This window comes from Lissotriton vulgaris, chromosome 1_1 (assembly GCF_964263255.1).
Source record: "Lissotriton vulgaris chromosome 1_1, aLisVul1.2, whole genome shotgun sequence".
In the NCBI taxonomy this organism is placed as follows: domain Eukaryota; kingdom Metazoa; phylum Chordata; class Amphibia; order Caudata; family Salamandridae; genus Lissotriton; species Lissotriton vulgaris.
In genome coordinates this window covers 210,063,213-210,076,681 of record NC_141685.1, presented here as the reverse complement: position 1 = coordinate 210,076,681, position 13,469 = coordinate 210,063,213, and the positions used below count along the sequence as shown (strand labels likewise).

Sequence of the window (13,469 nt, the reverse complement as noted above, 5' to 3'; positions counted from 1 at the left end):
TTCAGGAAGCGACAAGGCTACTCGACGTGTATTCAAGCTAGCCTGGCTGAAGAAGGTTGACATACCCTGAAACCGGTTCCAGGATGCTTGTTTATGTCCAGGGAGGACCTGGTCTGGCAGTTCGGTCTGGACTGTACCCATGGGGCACAGGGTGAAGAATGATTTGCATATGACTGGGTCCAAACTGGGGTGGCGTAGTGGGCAAAAGAACAATAGATTTGACCCCGATCTTTTGACTGGGGGAGAATGTTTGCATTGTCAGCATTCCGTCCATCATTTGTTTGCTGTAACACTTTGTTCGCTGTAATGCTCAACGTGCACCAGCAGATCATTCCATGCCGTAGAAGCGATGTCGGGTGGCTCGACTGCCTGATCTGGTTCTCTGTCAGTGTGTGATGTATTCCAGTAGGAGTCTGGCCAAGCAGTGGTGTCTGGATGATTTGTATAAGCGGGTGCGGTTGTTGGGGTATGCTGGGCCATTGTTATGTAGTGCCTTGATAGTTGGGTGAGGACTTTGACTTTTGCTCGTTTGTGTGTGGGGAGCCAATGGCACTTCTTGAGGTATGGTGTGAGGTTAGTGCTGCGGTTTAGGTTGAGAGGGATTATGGCTGCAGAGTTCTGAATGGTTTGCAGCCTTCTATTGAGTTGCTTGTTGGTCCCGACATAGCGGGTGTTTCCGTAGTCCAGTTTGCTACTATTGAGTGTGTACATGATGGTTTTCCGGGTGCTGTTTGGGAATCATTTGAAAATCTGCCTCTCCATCTTCAGAGTGTGGAAGCATGAGACATTGATGGCGTTGACTTGGGCAGCTATGCCGAGTTTGCAGTCTGTGGCAATCCCAAGGTTTATAGCGTGGGTCCTGGCTCTGTGGGCCACCAGGTGTCCCCCTGAAGATCACACGTTTGGTCTTGTTCATTTTCAGCTTCATCCAGCCGGTGATTTCAGTCGTGCAGGCTGGGAACGTTTTCCAGATGTTGGCTGGCATGTCAGTGAGAGGGAGAATGAGTTGTGTGCTGTCTGCAGAGTAGAGAACATTGATGTGAGAGCGGGTGATGCTGGCCAGAGGGATTATGTAAATGCTGAAGAGGATCAACTTTGGGAGGATCCTCGTGGAACTCCGCAGATGAAGGCCATGGGTGTCTAGAGCTGTAGGGAATCAAACTGACTGACTGTGTACCTCTGCTCAGGAAGGAGGAGATCCAGCGGAGTGCGGGTCCGTGGATCCTGATGATGTGTAGGTGTTGAATGAGGATAGGTTGGGAGGCGGTGTCCAAAGCTGCAGAGAGGTCCAGGAGAATGAGGGTCTGTGTAGCCTGAGATAATTGCCTAACCCTGTGTGGGACGACCATGTATTTGGATAAAATGTACAAATCCAAGTCTCCTATCTCTGGAACAGCCCTCGCTCCAACCGAACCACTCATGCATGGAATGCCGGGTCCTTGTCTGGCTAGACCTCTGGGGCGACTGACTATTGTGTTGTAGCGCTTCCTTGTCTCTTCAGAACCTCCTGGGCTCTCTGCCCAACAATGGTGTGGCGCTTCCTTAACACTACAGGCCCCTGGGTCTAAAACCCCCTCCATGGCCTAGCACTTCAGGACTCCCTGCAGCGGCTTGGACATACAGCCCCTCTCTGTTGTGTAGGACTTCCTTGTGTCTGCTGCCCCTGGGTGTTCTGTCTCATTTTGTGATGTCATATACAACACACAAAAAGGTGATGGCTGTGTTCTGTAGTCTCCTCAAGGGTACCACCGCTCTCTTACTGTGTTCTATGGTCTCCTTGAGTGTACCGCCGCTCTTACTGTGTTCTATGGTCTCCTTGTGTGTACCACCACTCTCCCATACTGTGTTCTCTGGTCTCCATGAGTGTACTGCCGCTCTCTTACTGTGTTCTATGGTCTCCTTCAGTGTACCGCCGCTCTTACTGTGTTCTATGGTCTCCTTGAATGTACCACCGCTCTCCCATACTGTGTTCTGTCTCCTTGAGTGTACCACTGCTCTCTCATACTGTATTCTATGGTCTCCTTGAGTGTACCACCGCTCTTACTGTGTTCTATGGTCTCCTTGAATGTACCACCGCTCTCCCATACTGTGTTCTGTCTCCTTGAGTGTACCACCGCTCTCTTACTGTGTTCTCTGGTCTCCTTGAGTGTACCATTGCTCTCTCATACTGTGTTCTATGGTCTCCTTGAGTGTACCGCCGCTCTTACTGTGTTCAATGGTCTCCTTGAGTGTACCGCCGCTCTTACTGTGTTCTATGGTCTCCTTGAATGTACCACCGCTCTCTCATACTGTGTTCTGTGGTCTCCTTGAGTGTACCGCCGCTCTTACTGTGTTCAATGGTCTCCTTGAGTGTACCATTGCTCTCTCATACTGTGTTCTATGGTCTCCTTGAGTGTACCGCCGCTCTTACTGTGTTCAATGGTCTCCTTGAGTGTACCACCGCTCTCTTACTGTGTTCTCTGGTCTCCTTGAGTGTACCATTGCTCTCTCATACTGTGTTCTATGGTCTCCTTGAGTGTACCGCCGCTCTTACTGTGTTCAATGGTCTCCTTGAGTGTACCACCGCTCTTACTGTGTTCTCTGGTCTCCTTGAGTGTACCATTGCTCTCTCCTACTGTGTTCTATGGTCTCCTTGAGTGTACCGCCGCTCTTACTGTGTTCTATGGTCTCCTTGAGTGTACCATCGCTCTCCCATACTGTGTTCTATGGTCTCCTTGAGTGTACCGCCGCTCTTACTGTGTTCTATGGTCTCCTTGAGTGTACCGCCGCTCTTACTGTGTTCTATGGTCTCCTTCAGTGTACCGCCGCTCTTACTGTGTTCAATGGTCTCCTTGAGTGTACCATTGCTCTCTCATACTGTGTTCTATGGTCTCCTTGAGTGTACCACCGCTCTCTTACTGTGTTCTCTGGTCTCCTTGAGTGTACCATTGCTCTCTCATACTGTGTTCTATGGTCTCCTTGAGTGTACCGCCGCTCTTACTGTGTTATATGGTCTCCTTGAGTGTACCACTGCTCTCTCACACTGTGTTGTTCTTATCCCTGCAGACCCCCGCGTGTACCACTACCCTCTCATGCAGGGCGCGTTGCTGCCCCTCAGCATCCTCCTTGGGTACATCTTCTTCGTGCTGTGGTTGGGTCCGCGTCTCATGGCCAACAAGAAACCCTTCGACCTGAAACCTCTGCTGGTCATCTACAACTTCAGCCTCGTGGCGCTGTCGGCCTTCATCGTGTACGAGGTGAGCTGTGTGAGGGTGGACGGGCGTGCTCCGAGGGGGTCCCCACTTACCTCATCCTGGCTGCTGAGAGCTGGGAAACCCCTTCAGTTCAATGCCAGGGCAGTGGGCATGCGTGAACTGGGAGAGGGGTGCCAGGGCAGTGGGCATGCGTGAACTGGGAGAGGGGTGCCAGGGCAGTGGGTATGCGTGAACTGGGAGAGGGGTGCCAGGGCAGTGGGCATGCGTGAACTGGGAGAGGGGTGCCAGGGCAGTGGGCATGCGTGAACTGGGAGAGGGGTGCCAGGGCAGTGGGCATGCGTGAACTGGTAGAGGGGTGCCAGGGCAGTGGGCATGCGTGAACTGGGAGAGGGGTGCCAGGGCAGTGGGTATGCGTGAAGTTGGATTACACTGGTAGTTTTTTCTGCTGAGAATGACATGCCCAAGGCGTTGGTGTGTGAAAGCCGGCCAATTTCTGTGGCTTTGGCTCACCTGTTCCCCCCCCCCCCCCCCCCCCCCCCGACCCCAGGTTAGGTTTACAGTCTGGTGCATGAACCTCCTGACCCCAGGTTGAGCTTAGTCTGGTGCATGAACCCCCTGACCCCAGGTTCGGTACAACCTGGTGCATGAACCCCCTGACCCCTGGAGCGTGAACCTCCTGACCCCAGGTTAGGTTTACAATCTGGTGTGTTATCCCCCTGACCCCAGGTTAGGTTTACCGTCTGGTGCGTGAACCTTCTGACCCCTGGTGCGTGAACCCCTTTATCCCTAGGTATGAATATAGTCTGGTGCGTGAACCCCCTGACCCCAGGTGCGTGAACCCCTTTATCCCTAGGTATGAATATAGTCTGGTGCGTGAATCCCCTGACCCCTGGGTAGGTCTAGAGTTGGCCCTGCTAGAGTTCTCACGGGAACAAGTAAAGTTCCCCCCCGTCCCATGATGCCTTGGTGGGCCACCCTTAGTGAACCCCTGGCTCTGTGTGCGCGCCGCTTTCCCTGCCCCGGGACCGCGCCTCACCCGGGGAGGGGTGAACCGGTTCCTCCGGTCTGTCCGCTGCTCTCTGGGACGGACCTGCCTCCGATCACAGCTGTTTGAGGCCGAGTGGAGACAGTAGTGCGTCCGTGTCCGTCTGACAGCCATCGTGCGTGTCCTGAAGGCATGGAGCGTATGGATAAAAATAAATAAATAAAACTGAAAAGAAAGTGGCACTTGAAGAAAGCGAGGGAGGCGCGCCCACGTCTCAGGTGCCACGATGACGATTCCACCCAGTCTGAGAGAGGCTTAATGTGCCGCAAGGGGGGGCTTCTGCATCATATGCTATCACTGCAAATCCAAATAACTCACTACCCTATCCACCACTTAAAATGTACTTGCATGTTTAACTATACTAATTAAACACTAATCCTCTATGGGTCTCTGAGTAGCGTGCTACTTGCCGAAAAAGCGCTTTGACGCTTCATCAGGGGTAGTAAGTGCTATATAAATGCAAATACAATACAATATCCAGGACTCGCCCACCCCAGAGTTTGGGGGGTGGGGGAGGGGGGGTCCTGTGCCGCACCAGACCCTTTGCCATCCAGAAAGCTCCGCCCTCTTAACTCCCAGCCAGGGCAGAGGGCAGACCTATGCACCACCACTCAAGGCTCTCCTCTCCAGTGTCCCCAGCAAGTGTCGCAGGGGGTCTCTGCCCCTAACCCCACCCCCTCATATCCAGACTCCAACCCACCTGATCACACAGGGCTTTCGCTTCTCATTGCTTAATTTGTTCCTTCTCACACTCTGTTTATTTCTCCCCAGTTCCTGATGTCCGGGTGGCTTACCGGCTACACCTGGAAGTGCGACCCCGTGGACACGTCCGACTCCCCCATGGCTCTGCGGGTAAGTGTGCGCCAGTAGGGGCGAGTGAGTGCTGCAGGGTTTGTTTTACCTCCGTCTCAGCATGGGAGTGAGTGTTGCATGTATCTTGCGTTACATTTTTTTTAATGAATTAAATTACTTTTATTTGATTTAGTTTAAATCATGAAAGAACGGCTCGACCGCTAATGCACATAAAATTCACGAGCAAATACACCAATTTGGTGGTCGGTTTGACTCTTATTAAAATGTATAATAAAACCTAGTTAAAGCAATATCCAATGGATTCCTGCAGTCTTGTTGGTGGCCCGCCTTGCTTCTGGCGGGGTCCTGCTTAAGCGGTGCGCGGGCAGGCTAGGCACGTGATCGCTCGGAATGTATAACAAGTGGACTGCGGAGTGTTCAATTGCGCTTTATCACCGTGCGGGCCCAGCCGGGTCGAGTTGTCTGTCGCTCTTTTCTGGTTCATTTGCAGCTAAGCTCAAGAACTTTGTTGCCTTGCATGCCAGTTGTACTGTCGAGCCTCCTAAGCATGTTATTAAGGCGGATCTGCAAGTCCTGGTTTGTTCTCCGTTCAGTGGCGGCCGTAGGAGCGCTCTCCGTATGGATAGTAGTGCCGGACAAATGTATCTTGCAAAATCCAAGCACTGCATGTGTATTTCACAGCCAGGCTGCTGCATAGGTCTTGTGACATCAGAATCCAGCAGGTCTGGTGAAATCAGAGCGCTGCATGCCAAACGTGTTTGAATACAGTGTGTCTCGACATCAGAGCGCTGCATGAGTCTCAGTGCTGCATGTCTCACCATCAGAGCGCTGCATGAGTCTATCAGTGATGCATGTCTCCCCATCAGAGCGCTGCATGAGTATCAGTGATGCATGTCTCACCAGAGCGCTGCATGTGTCATCAAACTGCTTCATATGTTGTGTGCCATCAGAGCGCTGCATGTGCCAACCGTGTCTGAGCACTGCATGTAAAAGGGGTCGAAGACAACCAGTGACCAAAGACCCTTTTTGTGTTGCCCGGCGGTATCGCCTCTATGACCCACCAATATTTACTCAATGAAGAAGCAGGCGCTGGAGACTGAAAGGCAGGAAACAAGGGTTTATTCTCTCCGGAGGAGAACACATCAATTCAGACAGCAAGTATCGTCACGAGGTGCTCTACCTGCATCTCTGAGGCCTGGCCTCTTATACTCAGGTTTATGATCTTTATTGCACGTAACACATTCTTGCAACACTTTGATATATGAAAGAACATCCTCGTAATCTCCCCCTCAGACCCGTTCCCACATATATTTTACAGTTGAATTCCCTACCCCGGTCAGCGTGCGGGGGATGCCTGCGAGGTTAGGAGAGAGAGAGACGCGCTGGCTATCAGCGAGGGGTAGAAAGGTCATGGTGCCTAAAATGGCTGCCGCCTACGTGCACGAATGAGCTTGAAAGGGGCAAGATGGCGCCGATAATGTTGACGTTTGCAGTCTAATCTTTAACATGCATGTCTCCCCATCAGAGCACTGCATGAGTCTATCAGTGATGCATGTCTCACCATCAGAGCGCTCCATGAGTCTATCAATGATGCATGTCTCACCATGAGAGCGCTCCATGAGTCTATGCGTGATGCATGTCTCCCCATCAGAGCCCTGCATGAGTCGATCAGTGATGCATGTCTCACATCAGAGCGCTCCATGAGTCTATCAGTGATGCATGTCTCACCATCAGAGCGCTGCATGAGTCTATCAGTGATGCATGTCTCACCATCCGAGCGGCATGTCTCCCCATCAGAGCGCTGCATGAGTCTATCAGTGATGCATGTCTCACATCAGAGCGCTCCATGAGTCTATCAGTGATGCATGTCTCCCCATCAGAGCGCTGCATGAGTCTATCAGTGATGCATGTCTCACCATCAGAGCGCTGCATGTGTCATCAAACTGCTTCATATGTTGTGTACCATCAGAGCGCTGCATGTGTCAACCGTGTCTGAGCACTGCATGTCTCCCCATCAGAGCGCTGCATGAGTATCAGTGATGCATGTCTCACCATCAGAGCGCTCCATGAGTCTATCAATGATGCATGTCTCACCATGAGTGCGCTCCATGAGTCTATCCGTGATGCATGTCTCCCCATCAGAGCGCTGCATGAGTCTATCAGTGATGCATGTCTCACATCAGAGCGCTCCATGAGTCTATCAGTGATGCATGTCTCACCATCAGAGCGCTGCATGAGTCTAGTGTGATGCATGTCTCACCATCAGAGCGCTCCATGAGTCTATTAGTGATGCATGTCTCACCATCAGAGCGCTGCATGTGTCATCAAACTGCTTCATATGTTGTGTGCCATCAGAGCGCTGCATGTGTCAACCGTGTCTGAGCACTGCATGTCTCCCCATCAGAGCGCTGCATGAGTATCAGTGATGCATGTCTCACCATCAGAGCGCTGCATGTGTCAACCGTGTCTGAGCACTGCATGTCTCCCCATCAGAGCGCTGCATGAGTCTATCAGTGCTGCATGTCTTGCGCCTTCAGAGGCCTACCCGAGTCTCTCGCTGTCAGAGCCCTGCATGTTTCGCTCTGCATCAGAGCCCTGCATGCGTCATCAAACTGCTGCATGTGTCGTGTGCACGTTGCATGCATCGTGCGCCATCAGAGCATTGCATGTTTTTCACCCTCAAAGCCCTGCTAGTGTCTTGCAGTCAGAGCGCTGCTGTCTGTCTGGGTCCTGTTTGTCCGAGTCAGAGCAGTGCTGTTTATTGTGACATCAGAGCCCAGCATTTGTGTCGCTCCTTCAGAACGCGCCTGGATCTTGTGCCATGCAAGCGCTGCCTGAGTTGCGTTCCATACAAGCGCTACATGCGTCTCTGGCAGTCAGCGCTTTGCATATGTATCTCGTCATCGGCGAGGCATAAGTCTCCTGCATCAGTGGTCTGGTTAAACTAATAAGCTGTGATACGGCAATAGGGTAATGGGTCTTTTACGTCTGTTGCATTTCTAATTCTGGGGCTATACCTACCTAGTTTTCGAAGCACTAGTGTCTGAATTATTATTATTATTATTATTATTATTATTATTATATTCTTATATAGCGCCCGAATCGACCCCCGAAGGGGTATCTCCGCGCTTGCCTTGGGAACCCGTCCTGGTTTTTCCCTGTGAGATAGCCCCTACAGGGCATCCCGAAGGTGAAAGCCAGGCATCCCGCCGCGGGGGGCCGTTGTGGAGATTAAGCAAACTTAATGCCCAGAGTTGCAGAGTGTGAACCCATGATTAGGTCAGGCACCGAAGCGAGAATTATCGAGTCCATGGACATTTGAGCTCAAGACCCTGCCGCGTCGGGAATTGAACCCTGGTCCCGGGTCTGACCTCTGCTTCAGGGTCTGCCTGCTCTAACCAGTGAGCCACACTTCTCCAAGAGTCTGTTGAAAACAAGCATTGGGAAAGTCAATAGATTGCGCCTTTGGGGACCTATTGGCTTTGACAATGAATTATAGCGATGCTGCACAGCATGGCTAAAGAGTAAACCAAAAAAGGCTTTGTCCACCAACATCATTTTGTAGGCGCGCGCCTACAATTTTTTTTTTTAAGTAGTGCAACAGTTTTTTTTTAGGTGGGAGTTGAGAACACAGCGGGCACAGGTGTATGGAAGCAACAGTGCTTGTGGGGAAGAAAGCGACACGAGCAAAGAAACAACATGGAGGCCTGGGAGGTGAAAGCAACTTGGAGGGCGTGGGTGGGGAAAGCTAGATCTGGTCAGAGGGAAGCAACGCGCATGAGGGGAACGTGGAGCACGGGGAAACAAGCACATGGGCTAGGAGAGAAGAACCGGAAGCTGTTCTGGAGGAGCACACCGGCGAGAAAGCAATGCGTGGAGAAGCACGCAATGTAGGCACTGAGGAAAAGCATGCTTGCGAGAGCAAAACTGAGCGCTGCACAGGACGAAAGAGCAGACACAGGAGAAACTGCTGGAAAATCCATGCACTCTTGTGGAGTGCATAAGGAAAACGTATAAAAAGTCGTTATTCAAAAGTGGGCAGTGGAGGACTAATAGTAATGCGTTCATGCTCCTGGTGAGGGACTAACCGGAAGAGGAAATAATTCCCACACAAGCTGATACATTTAAAGCAAAGACACTTGTGACAATTGAGCCACCAAATGGTAAGCAGTGGGCGGGGTCTAAGCCCACTGTAAGCTAACAAAAGGTCTTTCTTCCCACTGGCAGCTTGTGCTTTCTGCTAGGCGAGTCCTAAAGACACTTCGCCCTCCTTGTTGCCATTTTTTCAGAGTGAGGAGTAATCCCACGTGCCTGCCTCAGAGCAGACTTTCTGGGTGGAACTGGCTGGGCAGGTTCCTCTCTCGATCGATGCGTCCGATCCTGTGGGACCTGCTGCGCTCTCTTCCGCTGTTGTGCACTTGGAATTGAATGAGAATTTTCTGCTTAATGGTGTCGCAACTGGACGGCTCCTGCAACAAAAAACCCACACTCATTCGCTCTGCAAATAGGGCCGCCATTATAGGGGCTGCCTGTGATTTCATCCATTCGAGTGGAGAGGGTAGGTTCCACCTAAAAGTGCAATAATAGCGTTAGATGAGATGAATACTCCACTGGCCTAAGCCAAGACCTGATTGACAAAGTCACAAGCCAATGGCTGAAAGAGGCTCCGCGAAGAAAGCCAATAACCGATCAGAGTGGGCCCAAAGCCATGTCTCTATACATTGTTAGCAATAGGTCTGTTTGACAACTGTGCTGTTAAAACCAAGACCGAAGAAGGGGAAAAACTCTCCTGTTAGGCTCCTCATGCCTCCCCAGATGGGCCAGACAGCATGGAATACACGTTGTTTTTCGAAGTGCTTCTTGGGCAGCCCTTTACAGTGGTCCTGTCCTGTCGGACTGCTTTAGACTGTGACTGCATGGGCAGGCAGTCTTGTTAGTTGCTGTCCGGAGATATGTATAGGTATGTGTGCGTTTGATATATATAGATACATAGATATATATAGAGAGATATAGAGATATTAATCAAAAGTATTTGCGATGCCGTGCAAGAAGACGCCCGCACTCTATATTCTTCTGCAATAAAGTTTATTTTGAGCTGATGCGTTTCGACCTCCTGGGTCTTTGTCAAAGCCACAACCCAGGAGGTTGAAACAAGTCACCCTAAATAAACTTTATTGATGAAGAACATCGAGGTGTGTGGGCATCTTCTTGCGCAGCAGCACAACTGCTTTTGTTTACGTACGGGTCCTTTGTCAGTCTTGTCCGGCACCGACCCAGTGAGGTGGAAGCAGTCGGGAGAAATGTAGGAAGCTAAACAGGTATATATATATATATATATAACCTAGAGATTTTTTTTTACTGAAAAAAAAGTTTTAAAGTAACATAGGTGAAATTTCTCAGTGACACTGTTAACGGTTTGAAGTAAAAAAAAAAAAGCATTCACCAGTTATAGTTAGCAGCACTAACTATAGCTTGTGGCCCCGCCATGCACTGCTTATGATCTCACATGACATCAGTGGTGATATGTCAGCAGGTGACGTCACTGATGGCCTCATCCAGTGAGTGTTCAAGTTTCTTTTACAGTTTACATTGAGGCATATTCTACATAATTTTGTACAGCTTCGGTGCAGCTAATGGGTGTAAATGTGTTCGAGGCATGTGGGCTGCTGAATTCATATCTGTGCATAGATCGCCACCTAGTGTTGGGTCCGGATGATTGCACATTGTTGTCCTGGAAGAGTCTTCGAAGTATCACGAGATAGGTGGCTCCTCCCCTGGACTACAGTGCGCATGGGCATCGCCTCCATCCCCAGATTGTTTTTTTCCGCCATTGGGTTCGGATGTGTTTCGGTTCCCTCTGTCGGGACCGATAGTTGTTCAACTTCTACTCGAGACCAAAAGGTCTTTAGGCTGGGCGTCGGTATAGTTGCGTTCGGGTTTCTTTCTGACTCTCAGCCCCGATCTCTTACTGCCCTTCCACGTGCTTTCGGCGCGGACGGGCCTACACTACACTCTTGCTATGGAGCGGACTCCGTTTAAGAAGTGCCCGGTGTGTAACTCTAAATACTCACACCTCGATGTGCACCCTGTGTGCAATACCTGCTTGTCACCGGATCACCGCGAAGACACCTGCATGGCGTGTTCGAAGTTCCGGAGCAAGAAGACTGTGAAGATCCGTCGAGCCCATAGACTCCAGGCTAAGTTATCGGCTACGGCGCCCCCACCAGATGACATTTTTCAAGAATCTGTCGAGGAAGAAGACGTGCAAGGTTCGGACTCTAATCCCGCATCCGAGGGGGAGACCTACGACGCGGGTGAGGAGAACTTTGAAGAAGTCACCGACGAGGTAGGGGACGACGATCAGGCTTTTGCCACGATGGGAGATAGCTCGGAAGAGGAGCATCCCCAACCAGACTCAGGGGCTAGTCCCCTTCATACGGCCCAGGTCGAGGGATCGCCTTCGGGCCTTACCCAAGATCTAACTATGAGTCCTACGTCCCCGCCTTCGGGCCCGGTCACGGACATTTGTGAACCATCACTTACGTCAAAGAAAACGAAAGTGAAGCCGTCTGGTCCCGCACCCTCGGATGCGAAAGCGAAAGTTGAGCTGGTCAAGAAGGTTCTGGAGGCGTCAACTTCCAAAAAAGTCAAAATGGCCGACTCTAAGAGCCACGCCAAGATGGCCGACCCGAAGCCCTCGGGGTCGGTGCCGAAGGTGAAATCGTCCGACGCGGCTGCGTCGGTTCCGAAAGGGGTCGCGGACCCGAAAAAGGCTCCAAGGAAGCGTCAGGGCGACGACGCTCATAGCCATGGGGCGTCGGCTCCGAAGAAGGTGGCTGCCGGCGATCAGGCTCTCGACGACGGGGGGTCGCTCGGACCGGTCAAGCCCTCTCCGGCCTTGACTATGAAGGTAGCGGAATCCCTGCAGCGGATCCGAAAGGACAGTGTGGTTCCCGCTCAGGACGCTGTGACGCCTAAGCTCCCGCCTAAGCCTGCGAAAGGGCAAACGCCTATCCGTTTCACCCTGCCACCCAAGTCGGCGTCGAAGGCCTTTGCGTCGAAACAGGGCGGACCCTCGAAGGAGATATTGACGCCGAAAGCTACCTTGGTGGCGTCGAAGCTTCGGCTCCAGCCGCTTGCTGAAGAGGAACGTCGTGAGGTAATCATCGACGCCAACACCGGAAAACTGTCTCTCCTCAAGAGGAAGATCACGACGGAGCCGGCGTTGGAGCATTTCAAAATCCCTCTCAAAAACAAAAGGGACTCTGCAGACTCTTCGACTCTGGTGGAACCTGTGTCCCCACAAGCCCTGGGACACTCGCCGACGCATTCCCCCGCAGGCGATGCGGACGAAGCCGATGCCGAGTATACCTATCCGGCGTACTCGGATCCGGAGGAGGAGCGGGAGCCTTGGTCCGCCGGAGGCGACACAGAGGACCCGCAATCGGGTCAGGACACGCAACTCTTTGCGGCCAAGACGTCCCCGACGGAGGACTCGGCAGCCTTTAATGCTCTGATCGAGCGAGCTGCGGCTAACCACGACGTCGAGCTGCACTTGGACCCCGTGGATGTGGACTTCTTATTCAACACCTTCTCTGTAGCTGAAAAGACAGTCAAGACGCTGCCGATGCTCAAAGGTGTGCTTAAACATGCAACGGAGGTGTTCAAGGAGCCCACACGGGCGCGTGTGGTCAACCCTCGCATCGACAGGAAATATAAGGCAGCGCCCACGGATCCGACATATATCAGGGGACACTTGCCACTGGACTCCTTGGTTGTTTCCAACGCTAGGAAGAGGGCGAACTCTCAAACTACTGGTGACGCTCCTCCCCCAGACAAAGAGTCCAAGATTTTCGAGGCCTCTGGCAAGCGGATTGCTGCACAGGCAGCTAATATCTGGAGGATCTCTAACACCCAAGCCCTGCTTGCACGTTATGATAGGGCCCATTATGACACCTTAGAAGCCATACTGCAACACTTGCCTGACCAATACAAGGAGGCAGGAGAGATGCTAATTCAGGAAGGAAAACTCATTACAAATGCATCCATCAAATGTGCCCTGGATGTGGCTGAAACAGCCTCCAGGGCTATCAATACCAGTGTGTTGCTTAGACGACATGCCTGGCTTCGAATTTCAGGGTTCAAACCTGACATCCAAACTACAATACTGAATCAAACAGTGAATCCTGACCACCTGTTTGGACCTGAGGTGGATGCCACCCTGGAGAAAATGAAAAAAGATACGGAAACTGCCAAATCAATGGGGGCTTTACAAAGTCAGCAGTTTCGGAGTGGTTCCTTTCGCCGCTCAAACTCCAGAGGCACCTCAAGGGGGCAGGCAACCCAATCCACACAGTATTACAAAAGTAACACCCAGACCCCGTACAACAACAAGGGTAGAGGTGGTTACAGAGGCA

The 13,469-nt window shown here is 51.7% G+C and overlaps 1 protein-coding gene across 2 annotated transcripts in view; it reads left to right on the top strand.

The window, feature by feature from the left end:
- ELOVL1 (ELOVL fatty acid elongase 1) overlaps window positions 1-13,469 on the top strand; it is a 136,261-nt gene that overhangs the window by 82,250 nt on the left and 40,542 nt on the right. For both annotated transcript variants that reach the window (XM_086952190.1, XM_086952189.1), the window contains exons 3-4: window positions 3,046-3,236; window positions 5,011-5,091. In XM_086952190.1, the coding sequence (XP_086808316.1) occupies window positions 3,046-3,236; window positions 5,011-5,091 (272 nt within the window). The remainder of the gene's footprint in view (window positions 1-3,045; window positions 3,237-5,010; window positions 5,092-13,469) is intronic.